The sequence below is a fragment of the Pelodiscus sinensis genome, chromosome 30 (genome assembly GCF_052426305.1).
Source record: "Pelodiscus sinensis isolate ZL-2025 chromosome 30, ASM5242630v1, whole genome shotgun sequence".
Lineage (NCBI taxonomy): Eukaryota > Metazoa > Chordata > Testudines > Trionychidae > Pelodiscus > Pelodiscus sinensis.
Window position 1 is genome coordinate 1,921,543 of NC_143081.1, and position 27,518 is coordinate 1,949,060.

Sequence of the window (27,518 nt, forward strand, 5' to 3'; positions counted from 1 at the left end):
CAGGCTCCACCAGCTCACCCAAGGTGAATCTCTCTCTCTCATTGACGAAGGAGCGAACAGCTTTTGAGCTCAGTCTGTATAAATTGTTTACAAGAGCGGAACAGCTTAATGTGGGGTTCTGGTCCCATTGGCCTGTCCTCCAGCTCCTGCTCCCCATAGAGGGGTCAGTCCCATCCCATGGGGTCAGAGCTTGTGGACTGGAAACCGTCCCACGCTCCCATCACTCCCTGTCTGCGCTAAGGCTCCCGGTTCTCCAGCAAAGCCTCAGAGCATTAGTGTAACAGATGCCAGGGAGCTGTTCCCAAGTCTGCAGCATGACCGAGTGAGGGCCCAGTGGGAGTCAATAGACCCCAACCCCTGGACCAGATCCCCAGCAGGTGTAAGAGCCACTGAAATATATTCCAGGTTTGTTTGCACCAGTGGAGTCCTCGCCCAACCAGAGGTGTCAATCACCTGCAGGAGCAGTCCCTCCCACCACTGTGAAACTTGCAAATGGTGAACTCCCCTCCTCCTGCCATGCGCACCAGGCCCCTCTGTCTCTTCAGCCCCTGAGCTGAGCAGTGACCACGCCTGAGCGTGTGACTTCCTCTGTCAGAGCAGAGGGGCCCGTCCCCCTCCCTGCGCTCACTTTCACAAAGCAGCTGAGCTGAGAACCCAGCTCCCAGCCGAGAGCCACCAACTCAGCATGAAGCCAACTTGCCTCCTGCCTCTGCTGGGTAAGTGCCCTGCCTGGACCCCCCACTCCTCTGTCTGTCTGTCTGTCCAGCCACCCGCTCCTCAGATCCTTGAATCTCTTTCCACCTCCTTCCTTTCTCTTGCCCACAGCTCTCACCCCCTCTCTTCTCTTCTTCTGCAGCCTCTCTCCAGATGCTCCCCAGGCCAGGGTCCCCTGAAGGTAATGCCATCTCTCATCCTTATCTGGGTAATCATGGCGTGGAGGGCTGGGGGGTGGGATTTCTGTCCATGGGGTTTAGCATCTTCTGTGGAGTTTGGAATTGCAAGTTGGGGTCCCTGGGGCCAAGGCTTTCTGGGGCTAGGCTGCCCCCTTCATGAGCATCTCCCATGAACCTTCCCCAACGGCAGCACCAGGTCAGAGCCACATCTGAGATCCTGGCTGATGGCTGGTTGGTGGGCCCCAGCCCAGACCCCAGGGGAGAAGCTGCCTCATCCCAGCAGAGAGAGGACTGGATGTGTCATAGAGACCAAGCTCCCCCCTTTCCATGGCACTGAGTATCCTGGGCAGGGCCCATCACTGTGGGGCTGTGTGTGGGGTCTCTCTGCCCCAGTTCTGACCTCCCAGAGAGGACACAGGGCCTCAGCCCCATGGAGCAGCAGATTAACAGCTGGTTCTGCAGAGATTCCAGAGGAAACATGATGGGTTGTAAAACTCCCCCCTCCCTCCCCCACATCCGCCAGAGCTTCCTCATTTCTGCTCGGTTTCTTCTAGCTACTGCCGGGCTCAACCTCCCTGGGCACAGGCAGGACCCTTCCCCCCCACAAATCCACTCCATGTCCCTGGGGGGGAAGGCAGATCATGTCCTGGGTTCTTGGCCTGGTCCCTGAATTGCTCCTTTGCACAGTCTGGCTGCCACGCTGAGCCGACAAACAGCTGATCAGTAATACCCCCTGTTGCCTGCTGTTGTCTGGTCTCCCCTCCATGCACTGGGCAATACAGCCCTGTCACTCAGCTCCAAATATGGTCCCTGTGGGGTCAGTTGTACCCCCATCTTTGGTCAGAGTCAGTCCCTGTGTCCCCGGAGCAACCAGCACTTTGGGGTTATGGAGAAGGGGAGCTGGCAGAGAAACACGGATGGGAGGGTCCCAGGCAAGCAACAGAAGCAGCTTCAGTTTATAACAGGAGTTGATCAGCCGGGCTGTTTAATTGAAACCCAGATTTTGGGCCAGGCCTGTAACATGTGTCAGTGTCTCGACTCTGAGGCCAGAGGGGTCGAGTGATTGTCTGCTCTGACCCCACTGAGCACAGGGACCAGCCCTGAGTGAGCCCTGCCTGGCACAGGGCAGATCCTTTAGAAACACCCCCAGGGCTGGCAGAAAATTGCCAGTGATGGCATAGCTTTGTGTTCTCCTCTGGGTGCTGGGAGTCAGGATGGGGCAGCCTGACCCGATGGTGAGAGTGCAGCCAGACCTAGGAGCAAGGAAAGTGGTGGGTCAGGATGAGATTGGGAGAGTGGGGCAGGTATAGGCTGGGGGCAGGAACAGGCTGGATGCTGGTAGCAGAAGCAGGGCCCCTCACAGCAGCAGGACGTCACAGCGGCTCAGTCAGGGCCCTGCTGGGTCATTTCCTGGCTTCACCAGCGTGTCTCCACCTGTCAGGTGACCTGAGTGCTGGGTGTCCCAACAGGCCGTCCTATGGACCTGGCCCCCCAGGATCACTGAGGGGCTGGTTGATCCTCTGCCTTCAGGCAAAGGGGGAACATCAGAGACCCTGGTTCCCCCCTGGCCCTGACTTCCAGCCTGCGCCTCACAAGGGCCCTCAGCTCCTCGCGCTGTGTCCCCGGTCACCTGTACAGGGCTCAGTGCATCCACCCTGGCACCCTCCAATGGCACAGCTGTGCAGAGGGGCTGGGCTGCAGGGGGCAAAGGGAGGGGGGCTGGGAGAAGCTCTGGGTGGAACTGGCTGAGGGGTGGGGTGGGGTGACGGGGCTGAGGGGTGGGGTGAGTGGCTCTAAAGAGTGTTCTCTGCTTCCTCCTTCCCCCTGTTCCAGTCCGACCGTCTGCCCCCAAACTCACTGTGAGCCCAGAGCGCTCGATCTTCCTACGTGGGGAATCTGTGACCCTGACGTGCTCAGCTCCCAGCACGGCCACCGTGTCCGGGATCCAGTTCTTCAAGGATGGCCAGAGAATTGGCTCCAGAGATCTCCAGTGGTCTCAGGACAATGTCAGATCTCTTCAGGTGTGGAGTGTGTCTGACTCAGAGGCTGGAGAGTACAGCTGTGAATCATGGCAGACAGAGTCTGGGCGAGAGATCCCATCAGAGAGGAGCCGACCCCTTTCCATCACAGTGACTGGTGAGACCCCCCCTGGATCCTGCTGTTGGCTGGGCTGTAGCGGGGGGTGTCTGCTCCACGCAGAGGGAGACAGCCCGGTCACTCGGCTTCAGACATGGTCACCATGGGATCAGTTTCACCCCCGTCTCTATCAGTGTCAGCCCCTGGGTCCCTGGAGCACCCGGCAGTTTGGGGGGGGGGCAGGGGAAGGGGAGCTGGCAGGGAGATGAAGACGGAGGGGGGATACCAGCAAGCAGCAGCAATGGCTTCAGTTTACAGCAGGACTTGATCAGCTGGGGTGTTTAATTATAGCCCAGATTTCAGGTCAGGTCTGTGACATTCGTCAGTGACACAGAAACATCCATCCTGTGGCCAGAAGGGGGGATTGATCCTCAAGGTTCCTGCCAGGCTGAATGGCAGGGCGGCCGCACAGCTGCTTAATGCGCCCTGCCCGATGGCTCTGGGCTGCCGCGCATGGAATTGGCACCTGGCAACAGGGGGGCACCTGTCCCCAGCTATATTAACTCCCCCAGCCTGTTGGTAGGAGGAAGGAGGGATTGGTTGGAAGGAGTCTCAGGGGCTGGGAGAGTCATTTGGGACATCCTAACTCCAAGGATTCGGGTTTTGGTGGATGAACAGTCGAGCAAGAGCTTGTGCATAAGCCTTGTGCATGACATTTGCGTGATTACATTCAAAATGTGCATAGTTGTTAATGGCTGAAGGTAAGGAAAAAAAGGATTGTTCAACAGAATTTTTGGAGCATTTGTATGTACCAGAAAACTCCAATCCTAACGACTTTTTAAAAATCCCATGTGAGCAATGAATTAACATGCAGTCAGCTGTTCAGTCTGGGTCCTGTGTATTGGTTTGGCCTTTTGCTGAGAGTTGGGTTCCAGACCAGAGGTTTCTGTTAAGATGTCGAATTTCCGCTCTACTCTGCACTGGTTAGGCCTCAGTTGGAGGATTGTGTCCAGTTCTGGGCACCGCATTTCAAGAAAGATGTGGAGAAATTGGAGAGGGTCCAGAGAAGAGCAACAAGAATGATGAAAAGTCTAGAGAGCATGACCTATGAGGGAAGGCTGAAAAAATTGGGGTTGTTTAGTTTGGAAAAGAAAAGATTGAGGGGGGACATGATAGCAGGTTTCAGGTATCTAAAAGGGTGTCATGAGGAGGAGGGAGAAAACTAGTTCATCTTGGCCTCTGAGGATAGAACAAGAAGCAAAGGGCTTAAACGGCAGCAAGGGAGGTTTAGGTTGGACAGTAGGAAAAAGTTCCGAACTGTCAGGGTGGTGAAACACTGGAATAAATTGCCCAGGGAGATTGTGGAATCTCCATTTGTGGGGCTGGGAGAAGCTCTGGGTGGAACTGGCTGAGGGGTGAGGGGGTGACTGTTTACGTGAGTGGCTCTAAAGAGTGTTCTCTGCTTCCTCCTTCCCCCTGTTCCAGTCCGACCGTCTGCCCCCAAACTCACTGTGAGCCCAGAGCGCTCGATCTTCCTACGTGGAGAATCTGTGACCCTGACGTGCTCAGCTCCCAGCACGGCCACCGTGTCCGGGATCCAGTTCTTCAAGGATGGCCAGAGAATTGGCTCCAGAGATCTCCAGTGGTCTCAGGACAATGTCAGATCTCTTCAGGTGTGGAGTGTGTCTGACTCAGAGGCTGGAGAGTACAGCTGTGAATCATGGCAGACAGAGTCTGGGCGAGAGATCCCATCAGAGAGGAGCCGACCCCTCTCCATCGCAGTGACTGGTGAGACCCCCCTGGATCCTGCTGTTGGCTGGGCTGTAGCGGGGGGTGTCTGTTCCCATGTTAGATAAATGTCTATCAGGGATGGTCTAGACAGTATTGGGTCCTGCCATGAGGACAGGGGACTAGACTCGATCACCACTCGAGGTCCCTTCCAGTCCTAGTATTGTATGATTTTATGATTTCTTTGGGGAGAATTTTTGGAGCATTTGTAGTTATCTGAAAACGCCAATCCTAATAACGATTTTAAAATCTGTGAGACCAATGAATTCATACATAGTCAGCTGTTCAATCAGGGTCCTGTGGATTGGTTTGGCCTTTTGCTGAATTGGGTTCCAGACAAGGGGTTTCTATTAAATGTCGAATTTCTTTGGGGAGGTCACTGGCATTGAGGCCAGATTTTGCTCTCTGGTATCGTTCTGGTTCTTAACAGTCATCATGGCTGTTCCCCACTCTGGCACTTTGAGTGCGGAAGGTGGAGGCCGGCAAGACCCCTTACAAATACCCTGCCTCCAGGGGCTTCTGCTTAACAGCTCCCCAGGGTCACAGAGTCCCTGGCCGTGGCCACCAGCAACTGAGAAAAGATTCCCATTTTTCTTCAACCCTGGAAGGAATCACTTAGCAAGTTCTTCCACGGGGTGCCCCAAGCCACTCTACTGCGGGAGAGCTTGAAAACACAAACTACCATCTCTGGTAGCTGACCGCTTAGTCTTAGACATGCACACACAGACCTCCTGTGGTCTTCTTGGATGCAAGAATCAGACCATTGCCTTAGAAAATGTGGGTCTGGCAATGGGGAGGAGCATTGGTGATGTGGTGGATTGGCCCCTGCTGCTTTGTGGTGCTCCCACTTCTGCGTCCACTCCAGACCCTCCACCCCCAGAGGTCCTGTCTTGGCTCTCTGTGCCCCATCTGTAGCTAAAGGGTGCCCGTCACCCACAGGGGCTCAGCCCCAAGCAGGAGAAGGTGGCAGGATACAGGTTCCTCAGTCAAAGGGGATCCTCAGGCATAGGGGCACCTCCCTGAGGAGCATTTACTCTGCAGAGCACGAGTGCGAGGATCCCCGGAGGGACATCGCTGGCACCTGCCTTTACTGCAGGGAAGCTCCCTGACACCCCCAGCGTCAGCTGCACAAGCCTCTCCCCCCAGCTGCTTCCGGCTAAGGTGCCCTGGGGAGAAGCTGCTCAGTGTCACTCCCTGGGTCTCTGGCTTTGGGATTCGGGGGTGGGGGCATTGATGCTACTTTCCTTCTAGGGGCCTGTGATGGGATGAGGTCACAGACGACCCCTCGGGGGTAACTCCTGGGGTGCTGCCACGGCCACTGCAACTCACTTTCCTTCTCTCTGGGGCTCCTCACTGCCCGGTTCTGCTGGGCCAGCTCGGCTGGTCTCCCCCAGCCAAGGCCCCGAGCTGAGGTCCCTGCCCCCACTGAGAAGCAGCACAGACACTGAACCACTTCAGGTCCAAGGAGAGTGCGGTTTAGGGCCCTGCCTCCTGAGAGAGCACTCCCCAGATAGGATCAAACCCCAAAGAATTAGGTGAGCCCCCTTTATTGATGAAAAGGGGAAGGTGCACACTGGCTGCTCCCCCCCCCAGGTAACAATCGCTTACACTCGGTTTGATAGAAAATAAAAATGGTTTTATTAAGTTGAAGCTGTAGGATTTAAGTAGCAATAAGAGAAAGTCGGCAGAGCAAAGTAGGTTACAAATCAAAACCGCTTGGCTAATTCTCCACTGAAACCTCAGTACAAACTTAATCAAACTCACCCTAAAACCTCTTTTCCAGCTCCCCTCCAAACCAGAGCTGTCTTCCCTACCCTGGGGTCCCTGGCCCCTTCCTTCAGGTCCAGCCCAGCCAAGACTTCACCTCTCTTAGGGTATGTCTACACTAGAAAGTTAGGGTACGTCTACACTACAGCGCTAGTTCGAACTAACTTAGTTCGAATTAGTTAATTCGAACTAAGCTAGTTCGAACTAACGCATCTAGAACTAAAAACTAGTTCGAACTAGCGTTTTGCTAATTCGAACTAGCAAGTCCACATTGAGTGGACTCTGAACAGGGCTTAAGGATGGCCGGAAGCAGTGCCGGCAGGGCATCAGAGGAGGACTTAGAGCGTGGAGATGCTGTCTCAGGCTAGCCGAGGGCTGTGCTTAAAGGGTCCCGACCCCCACCCCGGACAGACAGTTCTCAGGGGTGCCCCGCTTACAAACCAGTCCTGGCTTGGAGTGCCCGAAGTACCCACACTGGGCACATCACACCACTCGGCCATCAGCCCGGCTGCACTTGCCGCAGGCTGCCATCTGGGGAGAGGGGACAATCGGGGGGCTGCAGGAGAGCTTCCACCCCCAGAACCCGCAGAGCCAGCCCAGTCCTCCCCATCGGGGGCTCGTGCCCCATTCCTCCCTCACCTCCTTCCACTTACCCTTCCCTAGCCCCCCTTCTTATTGATGTACAAAATAAAGGACACATGTGTTCAAAAATAGAAACTCTGTTTATTTAACAAAACTCGGGGAAACTGGGAAAAGGAGGTGGGAGAGGGGAAGAGAGAGGCTGGGAGAGGGGAGGGGGAAAACTGGGAGGAGGGAGCTGAAAGGGGGAAGCAAGGGAAAGGAGGGGGTGGGGAAACTGAAGGATCAGGGGTGGGGGTCTCGCCGGGCCGACCGCCTCCCAGTACAGCGAGGGAGGGGGCCTCGGCGTCCCCGGGGCGATGGGGTGGAGGGTGCGGAGGTTGAGGTGGGGGGTGTGGACATTGAGGAAGAGGTTGTGGGGGTTGAGGAGGGAGAGGTGGGAGGGGGAGCAGGAGTGGGAGGAGGGACAGCAGTTGGGGGGACAGCTGGTGCAGGATCAGCACGGGGCACCATGCTCTGCAGCAGGAGCTGCAGGTTGGTGCTCAGCCCTCGGACCTCAGACAGCAGCTCGTGGCGGACCTGCAGGTCTTCCCGCATCCAGGCCTGCAGTGTGCGGTGCACCGCTCGCAGGGCCCCAAGGTGCTGGTCCCGGTACTCCTGCTCCGTGCTGGCAGTCCGGAGCAGGCCGCGGGTGCGGGAGCATGTCCCAGGCGGGGTGGTGCGCCCTGCACGAGCAGCTGGTGCAGCTGTAGAGAAAGAAGAGAAGGGGTCAGTTCTCCCTGGGGACGCAGAGGATGATGCCCAGCCCCCTCCCCAACTCCGCAACGTGAGGGTGACCATGTCCTGCACCGTCACAGCCGCTGTGCTTGTACAGAGGCCATGGTCAGGATGTCTGGCTCTCCCCGGGACTGGAAGCTGCCCCAAGACCGCACCCATGTCCCTGTGCCATGTATAGTGTGGCCGGGGCGGTGGGGGGAAAGGGGAGATGTCCCCTGCCTCCGTGTAGAGGGGACATGTGAAGGGAAATCATCCTGCTGGGTCCTGCCCCGGGGTCGGGAGCATGTCACGTCTCTTTGCACAAGCATGTGCCTATTGGGCAATGGCCCCTGGGTGTCACGCAGCTGGAGCCACCTGCCCAAGGGTGGCATGGCACGTGCTCGCACGTGTACAGGTGTCTGCGTGATCCGTGGAAGGCATGGCCCACGCGCGCGGTCCCTGGTCTCCCTCCCACCTCCCCCCCCGAACTACTTAATTCAAACTACTTACCCGGTACGGTCTCCCTGGACGACCCTGCCGACTCCGGTGCTGGGACATCCTGCGGTGGCCCCTCCGGTGTGCCCGGGTCAGGGCCCTCCAGTCCCGGCTCGCTGTCCCCCAGGCTGGCACGGACCGCCCTGCCCCCCAAGAGTCGGTTGAGGGCAGAGAAGTAGGGGCAGGTGGCAGCCCCTGCTGTGGCGCCACCCCTGGTGGCCCTGGCGTACGCCTGGCGCAGCTTTTTAATTTTAATGCGCACCTGCTCCTGGGTGCGCCTGTGTCCCCTGGTGGCCATGGCGGCTGCTATGCGGCCATAGACGGCCGCATTCCTCCTCCTAGTGCGGAGATCATGGACGTTGGGGGCCTGCCCCCAAACCTCAATGAGGTCCATGAGCTCCGCACTAGTCCAGGAGGCCGCGCGCCGTCTACGGCCCCTGGCTGGCCCCTGGGTGCTGGGGGACTGGGCAGGGGACATGTCACTCCCACTGGCTGCCTGGCTCATGGTGGGGCCACTGCTTCGGGGCAGAGACTCCTGGCAGGGCTGGCTGTCTCAAGTGCCGTCTGGCCAGAGTCTACCCCTTTAAGGGCCCGGGGCTGGGGGAGAGGAGAAGAGTTTTCCTGGTTGTGCCCAGAGAGGCCACCAGGGGGAACCTGGGAAGGGCTAGCCTCCCACTAGTTCGAACTAAAGGGCTACACAGCCCTTAGTTCGAACTAGCTAGTTCGAACTAGGCGTTAGTCCTCGTAAAATGAGGTTTACCTAGTTCGAACTAAGCGCTCCCCTAGTTCGATTCAAATTCGAACTAGCGGAGCGCTAGTGTAGCACCTATTAAAGTTAGTTCGAACTAACGTCCGTTAGTTCGAACTAACTTTGTAGTGTAGACATACCCTCAGTTCGAACTAACGGACGTTAGTTCGAACTAACTTTCCTATGCGCTACACTAGCGCTTCGCTAGTTCGAATTTGAATCGAACTAGCGGAGCGCTTAGTTCGAACTAGGTAAACCTCATTTTACGAGGACTAACGCCTAGTTCGAACTAGCTAGTTCGAACTAAGGGCTGTGTAGCCCTTTAGTTCGAACTAGTGGGAGGCTAGCCCTCCCCAGGTTTCCCTGGTGGCCACTCTGGCCAACACCAGGGAAACTCTATGCCCCCCTCCCGGCCCCGGACCCCTTAAAGGGGCACAGGCTGGCTACGGTGCCCGTGCCAGGTGCAAGCCTGCCAGCACCCAGCCAGCAGACCCTGCACCTGGCACGGCACAGAGCCACCCACCCGATGCCCCCCAGCCCACCCCCTCTTGCCGGGACCAGGCTGGCGGCTCCCGGGAGCTTGCCCTGGACCGCAAGAGGCGGGCACCTTCCTGGGCTAGTGCGGACATCGTGGACCTCGTCCACGATCTCCGCACTAGGCACAGGAAAGTGGCCGTCTAGGGCAGGAGAGCTGCCAGCCTGGCCACCCAGGACCAGGTGTGCATGAAAATCAAGGGGGTCCACTGAGACCCCCGACACTGAGCCCTGAGCTTACAATGGCCGTCCTGGGTCAGACCAAAGGTCCATCTAGCCCAGTAGCCTGTCTGCCCACAGCGGCCAACCCTAGGGACCCTGGAGGGGATGGACCGAAGACAATGACCAAGCCATTTGTCTCGTGCCATCCCTCTCCAGCCTTCCACAAACTTTGAGCAGGGACACCACTCCTACCCTCTGGCTAATAGGACTCCATGGACCCAACCTCCATGACTTGATCTCACTTCCCTTTAAACTCTGTTCTAGTTGTAGCCTTCACAGCCTCCTGCAGCAAGGAGTTCCACAGGTTAACTATTTGCTTTCTGAAGAACAACAACTTTCTCTTACTAGTTTCAAGCCTGCTACCCATTCCTTTCCTTTGGTGTCCTCTAGTCCTTCTTTATGGGAACTCAGGAAGAACTTTTCTGAATGCACCCTCTCCACCCAACCCCTGCTTTTAGAGACCTCTATCCTGTCCCCCCTCCGTCTCCTCTTTTCTAAGCTGAACAGTCCCAGTCTCTGTAGCCTCTCTTCATCTGGGACCTGTTCCCAACCCCTGATCATGTTAGTTGCCCTCCCCTCTCCCAGCCTTTCTCTTCCCCTCTCCCACCTCCTTTTCCCAGTCTCCCCCAGTTTTTTTCAATAAAGACAGAGTCAATGTTGGAAGAAACGTTATCTTTATTTTGTACATCAATAAGAAGGGGGGCTAGGGAAGGGTAAGTGGAAGGAGGTGAGGGAGGAATGGGGTACGAGCCCCCGATGGGGAGGACTGGGCTGGCTCTGCGGGCTTCTGGGGGTGGAAGCTCTCCTGCAGCCCCCCAATTACTCCCTCTCCCCAGATGGCAGCCTGCGGCAAGTGCAGCCGGGCTGATGGCCGAGTGGTGTGATGTGCCCAGTGTGGGCACTCAGGGCACTCCAAGCCAGAACTTCTTTGCAAGCGGGGCACCCCTTAGAACTGTGTGTCCGGGGTGGGGGTCGGGACCCTTTAAGCGCAGCCCTCGGCTAGCCTGAGACAGTATCTCCATGCTCTAAGTCCTCCTTTTATGCCCTGCCGGCACTGCTTCCGGCCATCCTTAAGCCCTGTTCAGAGTCCACTCAATGTGGACTTACTAGTTCGAACTAGCAAAACGCTAGTTCGAACTAGTTTTTAGTTCTAGATGCGTTAGTTCGAACTAGCTTAGTTCGAATTAACTAATTCGAACTAAGTTAGTTCGAACTAGCGCTGTAGTGTAGACGTACCCTTATTCTTTTTGTTAAGGGATTGAGCCCTGTCCCTACCAACCACTGCTCAGGCTGAAGGACAAAAGTGATAGTTTAACAGTTGAGGGTAGCACCTTCCATGTCTCTCATTCATACATTTGAAACACACAAATTATTGCCCACTCCCTGGGTATGTCTAGACTACAGGGTTTTGTCGACAGAAGTTTTGTCAACAGATACTGTCGACAAAGCTTCTGTCGACAAAGAGCGTCTAGACTACATCCAGTTCTGTTGACAAAGCAAGCTGCTTTGTCGACATAACAGTGTGGATGCAAAGGACAGTGTAGATGCAATAATGCCGTCTATCCACAGAACTCTGTCGATAAAAGGCGTTATTCCTCATAGAATGAGGTTTACATACGTTGACAAAACTCAGCAGTTTTGTCGACGTTATGTCGACATAACTCAAAGGCAGTGTGGATGCAGGTATAGTTTTGTTGACAAAAGTCCACTTTTGTCGACAAAGCCCTGTAGTCTAGACACACCCCCTGTGTCTAATTTTACACACACGAATGATACATACAACAGAGTAAGATGAAGAGAACCAGGGGATTGTGACATGACGATTGATGGGTTACACAAAATGATTCACTCAAAACGCTTTTGAGATATGTATATTTATGTCCACGAGTCTAGTTCATAAAGCATGGGGGGGAAGAGAGGGGGAGCGTGTGTCCATCACAGGGCCAACCTGCCCTCAAACGTTTGTAAACTTGGGGACATTTAATTAAATATTTCCCCAACCTGCCCTGTCTCTGGTCAGTGTCAGGCCCTGGTGTCTGATATGCTGGAGGTTGGGGGTGGGGGGCCCTGGCTGCTAAGCGCAAGGAGAGCTGCCCAGCTGATGAGTAAATTTGTCACTTGACCAGGGGTAACTTGACCAGGAATCCTGCTTTAGATTTGCAGCCATTTCCTAACTAGCATCTGATGTCCTCCTGCCCCTTTACCAGAACCAGTAGATCAGGATCCACAATGCTCATCGATAGGGGAGGGAAAGATCCAACCTTGACGTGCTGGGTACCACCAATTACAAAACTTACTCTGAAAGCCGGGATCTGATCTCCAGTGTGGTATTGGACCCAGGAGAATGCCCAGCTGGTGTTCACATCTGAGACAGAGAACACCCAGCCCAGCCCAGCCAGCGGACCCCACACAAAGGCCCTGTCCCTGCGGGGCTACCTGTGGGCACAGGGCAGGGTAGGGCTCAGAGGGGGCAGGGTGTTTCTCCCAGAGAACTCTCCATCCCGCTCTTGTTCCTGCGATGGCTCTGACCTGGTATCATCTGCCCCTCCCCTCCCAGGACCTTCCAGCACTCTCGGTGCGCTCTGGGTCATGCATGTACACACCCATCCAGCTGGGAGAGCCAAGCAGGGAAGAACCAGCCTGGGTCTCTCAGCCTAGGGGAGGCAGCTCTGGGCAGGGAGACTGGAGAAGTTTGTGTGGGGGAGTCAGGGACTTGGTTCATCTATCTCCCCTCCCCACTTCTCTCCCTCCCAGCACGTCCACCTCCCCCCAGCCTGTCTCTGGACCCTCCTAATCCCGTCTATATCCGAGGGGAGCCGGTCACCCTCAGGTGCTTGGCTCCAATGCGTGTGAAAGCAGCAGGATACAGGTTCTTCAACCAGAGCGGGGAGCAGATCTCCAGCGGGGAATCCAGCCAGGGCACCTGGCAGATCAACACTAGTGACGCAGCCACCAGCCAAGCCTACACCTGCCTGTACTGGACAGTGGAGCGTGGGCGAGAGATCCCGTCAGAAAAGAGCCCCCCTGTCCCGGTGTCAGTCACGGGTGAGACCCTCTTCCAATGGGGGAAGGGCAAGTGAGAGGCCTTTCTCCATCCCTGCCCATCTCCAGTAGGGAACTGTGCTGCTGCAGCTCCCAGCCACACCCCCAGTGCTCCTGCCTCTCCCCAGCCTTAAGCAGAACCTGGGACGTTCTCCTCCCCCACTCCCTGCACTGACCCCTCTCTCCCAGGGGCTCCTTCCCACAGCACCATCGTCTGCCCTCCCTCAGCTTCCAAGACCTGTTATTCTTAGCCACCCCCCATTCATGTCAACTTGGCACAGACCTTCTAGGCCAGGAAGGACCCTCTTTCCATCTCACCTGAGCTCCTGGTACCCACAGGGCAGAGACATGGAACAGAACCAGCCCCAACTCCCCTCTGTCCATGGCTCCTGCCTCCTCTGGTTCCAGTTCTGCTCATTCTCCTCCCTCCCCCTGTGCTGGGCTCTGCTCTGTGAATTCACATCTGCCCCCTTCGTTCCCTCCTCCCCTTCCACTTGCCCTGATTGGCCTCCCGCCACCACGCTCAGGCCCAGCTGAGAAACTGGTTTCCCCCAGCCCTACAGGGCCACCAAATGGGCAACAGGGCTGCTCTATGGACCTCAAGGTGGTCTCAACGCAAGACTGCTGTGGACACACCAATCCAGACAGAGCAGCACAGCAAATAGCCATGCAACGAAGCAGAGAACATGGCCACCCAAGGGACACAGAACTGGGAACCCCCCCTTGGACATATACTGCTCCCCACCGGGATGGTGGATTCCAAGCAGTGCCCCCAAACAGCCTGGCCAAGGGGAGGGGATACACACAGGTCCCAGGCCTTCCCTATCTATATAAGGCTCCATGGAGCATTGGCAGTGGAGGGGGGACACAAATCGAGTGATGTCCTGTTGCCCTTGTCCACCTTTGACCCCGTATCTCAGCCCCACATTGGCAGGAAGGAAGCCGTCCCTAGCCCGGCTCCTGCTCATTTTTGTGAGCAGCCCCTGGGGACCCTGCAATGAGACCAGAGGCTCTGGAGAGAGAACAAAGTTCAACTGTAAATGAACAGAATTCTGACCTCCACTTTCTTCCCTCCCGGGGTCCTGCTGACCCCTCTCCTTTCCTACTCCCTGTAGATCCCCCTCCCCAGCCAGAGCTGAGTGTGGATTCCCCGTCTGGAACGGTGAGCAAAGGGTTTCCCCTGAACATCACCTGCACGGCCCCTGGGGATGCCCGCGAGCGGAGGTTTCACTTCTACAAGGACGGAGTCGAGCTCGTTCCTGGGGATCTAGGCTCTGAGATCAGCACCATGGAGCCCAGCACCAGCTCTGTGAAGGGCTCAGTGCTCAGCATCCCACAGGCCAGTCCCAACATCACCGGGGATTTTGCCTGTGGGTACGAGGAGAATGTGGCTGGGAGGTGGATCCCGTCCCCCAGGAGATGGGCTGGGAACATTATTGGGAACGTCACGATGTCAGGTGAGTTGGCTGCTGCCTGCTAATATCTCCCCCAAGGTCACCTTCCCCAACCCATACACTTCCCCACTGCTCTGGCAGGACAAGCAGGGACAGGGCAGGTCAGAGCGGTGTTACAGGACAGGAAGGCAGGAGAGGGACAGACACACAGACAGGAAGGATCAGGGGTCAGTGTCCATGTGTCAGACAGGGAAGGGCTTGGGGTGGGTTTCACAATTGTTCCTGAGATCCTGGGGAGTTTATCAGAAATCTGAGAGGCAGAAAAATCTTTGATGCCACAGGAAGGATGCTGAGCAGTGACATTAACCGGCTGGTTCCCTTCATGATTCTCCATCTCCGCAGCTCATGGCTTCCACTGGGTCCGGGAGCTGACTGTGGGCGGCTCCTTCTTCCTCATCAATGGCCTCATCTTCCACATCTCCCACTGCTACTTCTAGATCCAGGCATCTGGTTTGTTCTGCCGAGGGGCCCTACATCCCATGCCTTGGATTCTCCCCACAAGTTGTCCCATTTACTGCAATCACCCAGCTTGAATTTCAACCTGGAGGGGGAAGTTCAAGTGGAAAATGAAGGAGTGAGACCTTGGAAACATCTGCAGTGTATGAAAGGGGTTTGGGCATAATGAACATTTCAGCCCCTAACCGAACTACAGCTGCATCTGTGGCGGGGCACGGCCCCTTTTTCACAGCTGCATAACTCCTGTGCACAGAGATTGCTTCTTTGGTGTGAACCCGGCTCCCCATTATTCATCCCCAACATGCAGCTGTGAAAATGTGGGTCCTCATTCTACCTTGTGAAGAATAACCTCCTAAACTGCACTGGCGAACAATATCAATAACAATTACAAGAGGGCCTGTGGCAGCTAATCAGAGCCCAGCAGGGCTGGGTAAAGGGATGGCTGGCCACAAGGGCTCAGTCTTGCTTAAGTTCCTGAAAGGCAAAGGACCTGTCTGCCTGCTTTCTGGGTAATCACCATTTACTTCTTTCAACCACCCAGTGCCATCCAAGAGATACATGAGAGTATTGAGTCAATTAATAGTAGAACATAATAGGCAGTATGTCCTTAGACGTAGGGGAGCAGCTGGTAAAAAAAAGTTATACCAGTGTCCTGGTCAGTTTTGGCCATGGGCTCACTTTCCATATTTCTATCTCCACAGACTCTTGGAGAGCAAATTTCAACAATGATCTCTTCCGTTAATGAGTCAGGCTGAGCCATACTAGTGACAAATTGATGCCATTCCCATCGATCTGTGATGAACAATGATCTTTTTTGTCATTGCAAAAGGTGTGCTCTATGGGCTCCTTTACACAGCAGGGCAAATGCTGAATTGAGCTATGCCACAGGTGTGAAATGAGGCAAAGAGGCAGAGATCTCCAGGGCTGCCTCCTGAGTCTGCTTAGAAAACCCGTTTGATGGGGAGAACCAGGTCCTGAGGCTCAGAAAAGGGCCATAGACAAGTCCTCCAGGAGGCTAGAGCAGTGACAGAAGAAACCAGCCGATCAGGGGCCAGGTAGGCCTATAAGAAGCAGCAGCAGGACCAGGTCTAGCTCAGTGTCACTGGAGCCCTGAATCAGAGAAGACCAGGTGGCTGGCTGGCTGTGGGAGCGGCAGCACCATGGACAGCTCCAGGTGTGATACTCAGGTGGATTGTATGTTGTGACTGTGGTAAGGTCCCAAGGCAAAGGTGAGGAAATGTCTCCGGGGGAGCAGCCTAAAAGGGACACTGAGCGAGGGCATCGGGATGGGCCCCTGTTACAGGTGGGCCCTGGAAGGGGTTTGAGATTGACACAGAATGGGACTCTACCTGAGGGCTGGGTAACCAAAAAGGCATCTTAAAGTGACAACCTAGGCCAGCAGTGGTCACTCGCATGAGGTGAGGGACACCCCACACCGAAACCCTCCCACGACGCCACCTCTTCTGCACCCCAACACCATCCACTTTTACCTTCAATATATATTCTCAAAGCCGCTGCTTTGGTAGATCCCATATGAACTCTCCAAGGAAACTAGCCATTTGCCAGGGGTCTCTGGGCATTTTCCTTGGAGTGGGACCCTGGTGTGATCTCAGTGGTTGGAATCTTTTGCTTCTCGGGTTTTTACACCTTCCTTGGGAATATTGTCCCCGGTCAAAGTGAGTTCTGTAACTTCAGGTTGTGTGTTTCTCCCCAGTTTGAGGTTTGGAGCTCTAGCTGCACCCAGGACTTCCTGTTTTTTACCTTCCTGTCCTCTGTCATGGCACTCCGGATGACTATCACCCATTAACGTATCACCACTATTTGATGTGCTTTGTGGTTGTCATAACCACAAGGGATGAGCAGCAGTCTGAGGACTGAGGGATTAACCTAGCCAAGTAGCAGTCAGCCAATAGAAATGCAGGTAGGGATTTCAAACTGAGACAAGGGATTGTTAATATTTTCCTCCTTTGTCGCTTTGCTCTCTACCTAGTGAGGGAGATAGAAGACATGTCTCTTTCTAAGAAAAAGACTCTTTATCATGTGCAAGTAGGGTAAAGTCTAGATAAATCCATCAGGTTTTATTGTTTTATGGTTTGGGAATTTGGATCTGATGTCTGTGCTGTTAGAAATGGGTCCCCCATGAGACTATTAATTGGTGACTTTTTTCATTTAGTCATTATGCTTGCAACAGGAATATTGTTTTGATAATAAAAGTTCTTTCTCTTTTTTTATCAACCTGGTATTGATTCATTTCTGTGTCCTGGGAAATCTGTCTGTGGGATCTGCATGCCTCTGACTAGGGGACAGCAACCCCACACTGCAGGTTGTATTTTCTCTTTCTTTTCCAAGTTCTTTGGGGAAAAGAGCTTGAGATGCCCCTGTGGTTGGCTTCAAGTGTCCATCCCTGTTTGTGGGTTCAAAAGCACTCGATGGAGGCAGTGGATCCCCCAAAGCCCGGGTATTAGGATCTTGGGGGGAAGTTTTATACCACAGCCTGTGGAGATCAGGGTTTGGGGTGTTTTTGCAGGCCCTCTCTTCTGCCATGGCACCTGTGGGGGTATTTGTGTGCACCTGCCAAGTGCTCGGTGCTGGCCTGGCCCCGGGCGCACGGAGCTTGGAGGGGGAGCCGGCCCCAGGCGCGAGGCCCATGGGGGGGAGAGCGCTGGCCCTGGGTGTGCGGCGCTTGGAGGGGGCGCCAGCCCTGGGCACGTGGCTATGGGGGAGCCCCGCCCATGGGTGTGCAAATGTCCCCGCCCTCTGGCTCCCGGTGGGCGAACGACCACACTCCCTGTTGCCCGGCAACCTCAAATGGTTGGGGACCACTGGTTCAGTAGAAACGCAGCGACCGTTGGGGAACCGGTTCCAACCGGATTTTCCCGCCTTGCCGAGAGTTCCGCTCCCCTCAGGGCTCCTGCCAAACAGCCTGGGAAGGGCCAGTCGCTGCCCCAGAGGCAGCCAGAGCCGGGTCCCCTCTGACACGCCCCCCCACCAGCCCTGTGGGGGGAACAGGGGCACCCCCCGTTAGCCATCCCGCACCCCCATCCGCTCACCCGCCTCCCTGCTCCAACTATAGCTCTCTCCTCTTCCGAATAACAGTGAGGGAACCCCCAGCTGACCCCTCAAAGGCACTGTGGGGCCCAAGGACTGAAGGATTTTTATAAGGGATCTTTCAGAAAAGGGTTTATTTATCTAGACCACCTTTTTCCCCCAAAAAAGTTGCATTTAATAAAAAAGCGGCAGCCATGTTTATGCAAATGAAGCATGCGATATTTAAATCCCCGTTTTATTTTCACTTTCGATGTGCCTAATCTACATCTCTCTGTCGACAGAGAGGTGTAGTCTAGACGCACCCAGAGAATGGGGAAGTGTCGGCAGCTTTCCTCTCTTCTACCACATGACCCAAAATTCATCTCTCACAGGCCGGTGTGAAACAAAGGAACCCCTTTTCTTTATTGCTTTGATTCCAATTTCACTCCAATGACACCTGTGACTATTTTCATTTGTGATCACAATTTAATGACTGACATTCATCAATACATCCCTCAGTGCTGTGTAGCTACACTGATTAGAGAATGCATCTGTTGTAGCTACCATTGCCTCTCAATATTGATAACTGCTCATATTTATCAACTGCAGCGAGCAGTTCTAAGCATCCTAAGGACATAAGAATGGCCAGTCGGGGTCGGACCAAAGGCCCATTCAGCCCAGTGTCCTGTCTGCCCACAGTGGCCAACGCCAGGTGCCCCAGAGGGAGTGAACCAAAGAGGCAAGGATCAAGCCATCCCGCTCCTGCCATCCATCTCTACCCTCTGTCAAAAAGAAACTAGGGGCATCATTCCTTACACATCCTGGCTAATAGCCATTGATGGACCTAACCTCCATGAATTTATCTAGTTCTCTTTTAAACCCTGTTACAGTCCTAGCCTTCACAACCTCCTCCGGCAAGGAGTTCCACAGATTGACTAGGCACTGTATGAATAACTTCCTTTTGCTTGTTTAAAACCCGATGCCCATTAATTTCATTGGGTGGCCCCTAGTTCTTATATTGTGAGAACAAGTAAATCATTTTTTCTTATTCACTTTCTCCCCACCAATCATGATTTTTATAGACCCCTATCCTATCCCTCCTTAGTCTCTTCGGGTATGTCTACACTACCCCGCTAGTTCGAACTATCTAGCCCGCGGCATGGGCTAGATAGTTCGAACTACGTAGTTATTCCGAACTATCTGTACGCCTCGTGGAATGAGGTGTACAGATAGATCAGAATGGCTACGTAGTTCGAACTATCTAGCCCGTGCCGCGTGTAGCCGCGCGGCACGGGGTTCGCACTAGCCGGCTTTTAAAAATGGCGGAGCCGGCTTTATGCTAATGAAGCCCGGGAAATTCAAATCCCGGGCTTCATTAGCAAGTTCAGTATGCATACATTACCCCGCTAGTTCGAACTAGCGGGGTAGTGTAGACATACCCTTCTTTTCCAAGCTGAAAAGTCCTAGTCTCTTTAATCTCTCCTCATAGGGGGCCTGTTCCAAACCCCTCATCATTTTAGTTGCCATTCTCTGAACCTTTTCCAATGCCAGTATATAATTTCTGAGATGAAGAGACCACATCTGTATGTACTATTCAAGCTATCGGCGTACCATGGATTTATATAAGGGCAATAAGATATTCTCCATTTTATTCTCTATCCCTTTATTAATATTTAAATTTTAAATTAATGGAGATGCCTATCTCCCAGAACTGGAAGGGACCTTGAAAGGTCATCGAGTCCAGTCCCCTGCCTTCACAGCAGGACCAAGTATCATCCCTGACAAATTTTTGCCCCAAATCCCTAAATGGCCTCTGCAAGGTTTGAACTCACAACCTAACATCCTGTTTGCTTTTTTGACTGCCTCTGCACACTGCGTGGACGTCTTCAGAGAACTATCCATGATGACTCCAAGATCTCTTTCCTGATTGGTTGTAGCTAAATTAGCCCCCATATTATTGTATGTATAATTGGGGTTAATTTTTCTGATGTGCATTACTTTGCATCCATCCACATTAAATTTCATTTGTCATTTTGTTGCCCAGTCACTTAGTTTTGTGAGATCTTTTTGAAGTTCTTCACAGTCTGCTTTGGTCCCTTATAAACAACACTTTCTAATCCATCCCAATACACATCCTCATGCTGCTTTCTTGGCATCCTCATAACACTCCCCACATCAGCCCCCCCTCTTCTCTGGGTCTGTTTTAGTTGTGAACCAAGTGGCGGGCCCTGGGGAATCTGAGCCCAGAGAACACACTAGACACATGGATCCCAGGCGTGAGAAGAAGCCATCAAAAGCTGGAGCAAAGCAGATGAACCCGGGAACATGAATGGGTCCACAGGCCTCAGTTGTGTGCTCAGTCCTGAGAGGCAGCAGCCTGGCTGGGGTAATCTCAGAGCGGGAGCTGTGTTAATCTGTCACTACAAAGAAACACCGAGAGGTCCTGTAGCACCGTGGAGACTAACAAATATATAGATACAGTACTGAGAGTGTTTGTGGGCACAGCCCACTTCCTCAGACTCCGCTCAGCTGTGGAAGTGGGTTTTGCCTATGAAAAGTCATGATTCTATATCTCTATATTGGTTAGTTTCTAAAGGGGCGTGTCTACCCTGAGGGACAGTGAGGAGTTAAGCTTTCCAATTTCAGTGACGCCAATTGCATAGCTGAAGCCAAAGAAACTTATCTTGGCCTTTGGCGCCGTCTGCACAGCAGGAAGAGGAAGGAAGAGCACTCTCCCTCCGACTTCCTTTACTCCTCGTGAAAGCAGGGTTACCAGCATTGACCGGAGCACCCATCTTTCTTTGAATTTTCTGTCTTATCTAGACTGCTAATTTGAACCCTGGACGATCGACAGCGGCAGCTAAGGTGCTACAGAACTACGTGTTTCTTTTTCTGGGGCGGGGCAGGCAGAGAACAGCCACAAAGGGAAGTTTGTTCTGGCAGGAGGAAGGGCTGAGAACCGGTCACCCTTGTCCCCATCCCTCCAATAACTGCACTGAATGACTGAAATGTAGGGCTGGAAGGGACTCAAGAAACTAGGATCCCTTAAACCTGGACCTTCCCAAACGGAAGCATCCAAGATCAACCATTCTGGAGCTTGGCTATCCTTAGTTAGAAACTGATTCCTCAATCTCTAATCTAACCTGTCTGGGACCAGATTAACTCCTTTCCGTTTAGTCCTACAATCACTGGACACGCAGAGAAACCGTCACCGCCCTGTTTATGACCTTGCCCAAGAAGATCTTCTTCCTGCCCTTTGGGTCTGAGATCAATGGAACGGAGACCAGGACAGGCTTTGTGACTGTCTCTGTGATCCGTGGCCTCAGGCCTGGTCCCAGCAATGTTCTTGAATTCACTTGAGGGAACAAGGAGAACGTGAGCAGGAGGTGGAGCCTCAGCAGGGAGCTCTGCCGTACCAGGGGGGCAGGGTGGCTGGGCGTGTGAACCTCAGCACCCAGTTGATGAAGGGCCTGACGTGGTGTCCATCCACAACACAGGAGCTTTGCTGAGAGCGTTCGCCCCAGCCTGTGAGCAGTGGAGGACGCTGGAAAAGAACGGAGTCCTGCCTGGACAGAGGACCCATCGTATGTCACACGGTGCCCCGGGACATGCATTCCCACTGCGAAAACAATGGGATTCACCCTCATGGGTCAGGGCTCCTCTTCCCCCTGGCTCAGCACTTCGGGAGACGCTTTGCTGGGATCTGAGCCCAAAAGCACTGACGGCCCCTCCTGATAAAGGACGTCTCTCAGAGGCTGAGAGAAGGAGAAGATCATTACGTCCCTGCTACCGCGCTATGGTGTGATTGTTCTGCGTGGTTCGATCCTGTTCCCTTCCCTGTGCTTCCATGCTGCTGGAGGCGGAGCCAAGAACCCAGCTCCCAGCCCAAACCCTCCAGCTCAGCATAGAGTCTACTCGCCTTCTGCCTCTGCTGGGTAAGTTCCTCCTTCGGCCCCCAGTTCCTCCTTTGGTCCAAACCACACCCCCTGAATCCTTCAATCTCAGTGCACCCCCATCCCTTCCCCTCCCCAGAGCTCTCACACCCTCTCTCATATTCTCCTCCAGCCTCGTTCCAGATGCTCCCCAGGCCGGTATCCCCTGCAGGTAACAGCATCTCCCTTCCTCGTTCGGGTGCTCGTGGGGTGGGGATAGCCTTGGGGGTGAAGGTCACTGCAGTCCTCCCTGTGGAATTTGGAACTGCAAGTTGGGGTCCCTGGATGCCCCTGTGCCGAGCCATCCCTGGGCCAGGCTGCCCCCTTCACAGGCATCTCCCATGAACCTGCCCCAGCAGGAACCTCTCTGATCCAGAGCCAGGTCCTAGAAGCTGGGAGAGCCACCCCGGCTGCTGGTTGCTTGGTGGGTCCCAGCCCAGCCCAGCCCACAGGGGAGAAGCTGCCCCCATCCCCACGGGAAGTCCTAGCAGAGACAGTGAGGGCTGGACGGGCCATGGAGACTGAGCTCCCACCTCCCTGTTACACTGAGTGCCCCTGGGCAGGGCCCATGGGTGTGGGGCTGTGTGTGTGTGTGGGGGGGTCTCTCTGCTTCAGGTCTACGCTCCCTCCAAGGGCTCAGTCCCAGGGGTACAGGCCCAGCTCTGCCCAGCAGGGCAATAAAAGCAGGTTCTGCAGAGCCCCCAGAGGAAACGTGATGGGTGGAGAAACTGCCCCCTCCCTTCCCCACACACAACCACATGAGCTTCCTCATTTCTGCTACCTGATCTTCCTCATTTCTGCTACCATGCCCATTCCCACCCTGCGCTCACGTTCGTCCAGCAGCTACACGAGAACCCAGTTCCCAGCCCAGAGTGACCTGCTCAGCATGGAGCCAACTAGCCTTCTGCCTCTTCTGGGTAAGTGCCCTGCCTGGACCCCCAGCCCCTCTGTGTTCTCCAGCAACTCCCCAAATCCTTCAACCTCAGTGCACCCCCTTCTTTTCCCCTCCCCAGAACTCTCACCCCCTCTCTTCTCTTTTTCTCCAGCCTCTCTCCAGATGCTCCCCAGGCCAGTGTCCCCTGCAGGTAACTGTGTCCCCCATCCGTATCTGGGTGCTCGTAGTGCAGGAGTGGGAAGCTCTGCCCATGGGGATTAGGATCTTCTGTGGAGTTTGGAGTTGCAAGTTGGGGTCCCTGGGCACTCCTGTGCAAAGCCTGCCCTGCTCCAGGCTGCCCCTTAACAGCCATCTCCCATGAACCTGCCCAAGCAGTAGTTTGCCAGGTCAGAGACACGTCTGAGAAGCTGGGAGAGCAACCTCGGCTGATAACTGCCTATTGAGTTGCTGCCAAGGCAATGGGGGTGAAGCTGCCCCCATCCCTATGGGCGTTACCCAGCCCTTCACAGGCAGTTCCAGCAGAGGGAGCGAGGGCTGGACGGTCCATGGAAACTGAGCTTCCACCTCCCCATGACACTGAGTGCTCCTGTGCAGGGCCCGTGGTATGGGCCTGTGTATGGGGGGGGGTGTCTCCCTGCCCCAGCTGTGAGCTTCCATGGAGGGCCAGTACCACAGACTCAGCCCCATGCAGCAGCAGATCAATATCAGGTTCTGCAGAGCCCCCAGAGGAAACGTGATGGGTGGAACAACTTCTCCACCCCTCACATCTGAAAGAGCTTCCTCATTTCTGCTTGGCTCTTTCCAGCTTCTAGGAAAGGGCTGACGGGTTCTCCTCTCTCTTCGGCCTCAGCCCCTGGAGGGAGACCGTGGTGTGAACACTCTCATGTACATGAGGCTTGATCCATTGGCATCAGCCATCTCCCCTCTCTTTGCACCCCACTTCCCACCGAGGGCAAGGGTGGGGACCTCAGGGTGTCCTGGGGAGGTGGAAGCTCCTCCCACACTCAACGTGAGCTCCCCCAGAGTGCAGAGGGAGACGATGCTGGAGCTGCCTAGGCACATAGCTCCCGATGGCCCTCATCCCTTGAGGACAGATAGCATTCTGGGCTCATGCCCTGCTCCCTGAATTGCTCCTCAGCTCGGTCTGAGTCTGCTGGGCACAGGCAGTGGGGCAGCTCCAGGAGGAGCAGAGTGTGGGGCGAGGGACGAGAAGTTGCCCAGATGGGGGGAGCTGGTATTTGCCCAGCCCCATAGAGGGTGACTCCATCTTGTAGTGAGAGTCTCCTGGCATTCAAGGGCTATGTCTGCACTGACGGGTTCTTGCGCAAGAACGGCCATTCTTCCGCAGACGTCCACGCTGCCCACCCACTCTTTCACAAGAAGATTTTCAGTAAAGCATGGGTAGAGAAGGCGTCTTGCCCAAGAGCCACGCTCTTTCCTAAAAAGTGTAAACCCTCTTGTGCAAGACCTCTTCCGCAAGAGGGCAGTGTGGACGTGCGGCAGGAGTTTCTTGTGCAAAAAAGCCCTATGGCTAAAATGGCCATCAGAGCTTTCTTGCGCAAGACAGCATCCACACCACCATAGATGCTCTTGTGCAAAAGCACATGGCTGTGTGGATGTGTGTTTGTACAAGAGCTCTTGCACAAGAACCCTTGCACAAGATGTTCTTGTGCAAGAACGAGCCAGTGTACACACAGACAAGGTGTTTGCATTACAGAGAGGAGGCTTGGGTGTGGGTCCCAGCCCAGGAACTCCTACTGGGGGAACGGAAATTTGATAATCAGCAGCTCTCAGTTTCATGGACTAAGATCCTTATGATGCAGCAGAGAACATGAGAACATCGGAGTGGCCAGACGGGGTCAGACCAAAGGTCCATCCAGCCCAATGTCCTGTCTGCCGACAGTCGCCAATACGAGGTGATCCAGAGGGAGGGATCAGAACAGGGAATCTTCATGTGATCCCTCCCCTGTCGCCCACCTCCAGACAAACAGAGGCTGGGGACACCATTCCTACCCAGCCTGGCTAATGGCCATTAATAGACCTAACCGCCATGAATCTATCCAGCTCTTTTCTGGACCCTGTGAAAGTCCTAGCCTTCACCACATCCTCTGGCAAGGAGTTCCACAGGTTGACTATGCGCTGTGTGAAGAAAAACTGCCTTTGGTTTGTTTTTAACCTGCTGCCTATTTATTTCATTGGGTGACCCCTCCACAAGTAAGTCTGAAACACTCAGCAAGAGTAGTGGGCTGGTTTCTGGGTCCTTGGCATGAATCAGGGAGATCCCAAGTTTGCGCGGATCTTCAGCATCTCCAGACAGATCAATGTTACTGGGCTGTAGCTCCCCAACACTCCCCACCTCAGCCACACAAGCTCCCACCAGCTCCTGAAGGCTGAGCTGCCACAGGGACGATCTGCCCCCTCAGTTACCCATTGCAGAGGCTGGTCTCACTGGGTTCCCACCAGGGAGATCTCTGCTGCTCAGGGGTTACCTGTCCTGGCAGGGACGTGGTTCCTTGGCATGGAGCTGGAGCTGCCTGGGGTCTGTGCACAGGATCCATCCCTGCTCTGCCCTCCCCTGGCTCCTCCTCTGCCCCTCGGTTACCAGCCTCCCATGTAAGAACTCTCACCTCCCTCTTGTCTTTTCCAGGCCTCCTCCCAGCCCCCCAGCTCACCGTGTCCCCGCAGCATCTTGTCTACCTCACTGGAGAAGCCGTGATCCTGATGTGCTCAGCTGCTGGGGTGCCCACCGTGTCGGGGATCCGGTTCTTCCGGAACAGCAGGGAAATCCAACGTGTGGAGCTCCCGTCCCCTCAGTCCAGATTCACCAGTTCACTTGATCTGTCAAACATCTCTGCCTCACAGGCCGGAGGGTACAGCTGTGAATCCTGGAGGAAGGAGTCTGGGAAAGAAATCACATCTCAGAGAAGCCGAGTCATCGCCATCGCAGTGGTGGGTGAGTCTCTGACTCCTGCTCTTTGCTGGGTCTGTGCAGGGGAATCTCTCCACGATGTGTAGGGTGAGACAGCCCAGGGACAGGGCAGGGTCAGCCGACCACTGGGACAGCTTCAACCCCCTTCTCTGGCTCCTCTGCTGGGTGTGGGTTGGGGGGTGTATTGGGACCGCTTTGGGGCTCCTGGCCCAGCATCACATTTGTTAACTTGAAGAGGTTTCATGGAGGACACCCCAAACTCCTCGGAACTTTGGTCAGAGTCATGAGACACGCCATGCGGGAGAGGCCTCCTGTTGAACAACAGACTTGGCCAATAGGAAGGCACAGCTGTGAGGGAAACTCACAGCCGAGGGAACTGCTATGGGAGAAATTCACAGCCCTGGGCACTGTTGCGGAGGAAGCTCACCACCCAGGTCACTGCCAGGGAGAGGTTGCACAGCAGATGGAGCAACGGATTCCAAGAACTCAGCCTTGATGTTTCTTCCATGACATTGTTCTGCCATTGGGCCCAGTGTCTGATGCCACCCACCCCCTTCTTCACTTTTTCCACACCAGACATGATTTTATAGACCTCAATCCCATTCCTCCTTGGTCTCCTCTTTTCCAAGCTGAAAAGTCCCAGTTTTTTAACTCTTCCTTTGACACCTGCCCCAAGCCCCTCGTCGTTTTCATTGGAGAAGTCTCCACTCCCCTTTCATTTCTGAGATGAATTTGCCCTGGTATGAGCTGCTCCTCCCCTCCCAGATCCTTCCAGGGGTCCCTGCTGGGTGTGACCTTTTCCATCTCACACTGACGCCTGGTTTGCAGCCCCTTCCTGGCTTCTCCCTCTCCCTGAGCACCACAAGCGCCTCCCTGCAGCTGATTCCACTCACACGGGGTCTGGTATCAAAAGGTTTCCAGGCTCTGTTTCAACATGGTGGACAGATGGAGCATCAGAGCTGTGCACTCATCTAGGATCATCTTCACTCCCCGCTTGAGCAAGACAGGGCTGGGAAGCTCTCGGCCTTGAACCTGCCTGTCTTTGGGGCGCCCATCCAGCCAGCAGGTCCCAGATGGGAAGCACCAGCCCCTTTCACCAGACTTGGGCATCCAACATGGCTGCTTCCCACATCTCCAAGCTCTCTGGCAGCCTGGCTAGAGAGGGCAGGATCCCCAGATGTCCTGGGCCCCCCTGTCTGGAGAGAGCTCTGCAAATATCTGAGGCATTAGTAATGAAGAGGTGACAGAAAACAAGTCACGTCCTGGTGTCCACAGCAGCTTCTGACCTCCCCTCCCACCCCCAGCCTGTATCTGAAGGAAGCCACTCCCCACCTCCTGCCCAAGCTCGCTCTGATTTCTGTGGGGAACCCATCAACATCCTGTGGTGAAGCAAGAGGCTCTGGAGACAGAGATCGGCTCAGCACTGAATGAGTTGAATTCTGGGTCCCCTCTTCACTTTGTCCCCTGCCCCGCCCCTTTGCTGCTCCCCGCAGATCCCCTTCCCCAGCCGGAGCTGAGTGTGGATCCCCCGTCTGGAGTGGTGAGCGAAGGGTTTTCCCTGAACATCACCTGCACGGCACCTGGGGACGCCCGTGAGTGGAGGTTTCACTTCTACAAGGACGGACATGAGATCACTCTTGGGGATCTAGGCTCTGAGATCAGCACCGTGGAGCCCAGCACCGGCTCTGTGAAAGACTCTGTGGTCAGCATTCGTCCCCAAATCACTGGGGAATTCACCTGCAGCTACGAGGAGAACGTGGGCTGGAGGTGGGTCCTGTCCCCCCCGAGCCAGGCCGTGACAGTCACCGTGAATACCAGCACAGGTGAGACATCCCTGATTCCTTCGTTCAGCTCCCTGGTTGGCTCCCAAGGGAGGGGAACCGTTCTCAGCGGCTGCCCTGGGAAGAGGAGGTAGGATGAGGTGT

The 27,518-nt window shown here is 54.9% G+C and overlaps 1 protein-coding gene across 1 annotated transcript; it reads left to right on the forward strand.

Annotated features, from left to right (window-relative positions):
* The first annotated feature begins 46 nt into the window (after positions 1–46).
* LOC149520986 (Fc receptor-like protein 5) lies at positions 47–17,031 on the forward strand. Its single transcript, XM_089774274.1, has 7 exons — positions 47–716; positions 857–895; positions 2,727–3,029; positions 4,455–4,757; positions 12,613–12,903; positions 14,016–14,357; positions 14,697–17,031. The coding sequence occupies exons 1-7, from the start codon at positions 686–688 to the stop codon at positions 14,789–14,791; spliced, it is 1,404 nt and encodes a 467-aa protein (XP_089630400.1). The 5' UTR covers positions 47–685; the 3' UTR covers positions 14,792–17,031.
* The last annotated feature ends 10,487 nt before the right edge of the window (positions 17,032–27,518 follow it).

Excerpts from the sequence above, each read along its gene's own strand:
- LOC149520986 (XM_089774274.1), top strand. The coding sequence starts at position 686 with ATGAAGCCAACTTGCCTCCTGCCTCTGCTGG. Across the intron at positions 3,030-4,454 it reads CCTTTCCATCACAGTGACTG|TCCGACCGTCTGCCCCCAAA; the intron begins GTGAGACCCCCC and ends CCCCTGTTCCAG. Across the intron at positions 14,358-14,696 it reads TGGGAACGTCACGATGTCAG|CTCATGGCTTCCACTGGGTC; the intron begins GTGAGTTGGCTG and ends CCATCTCCGCAG.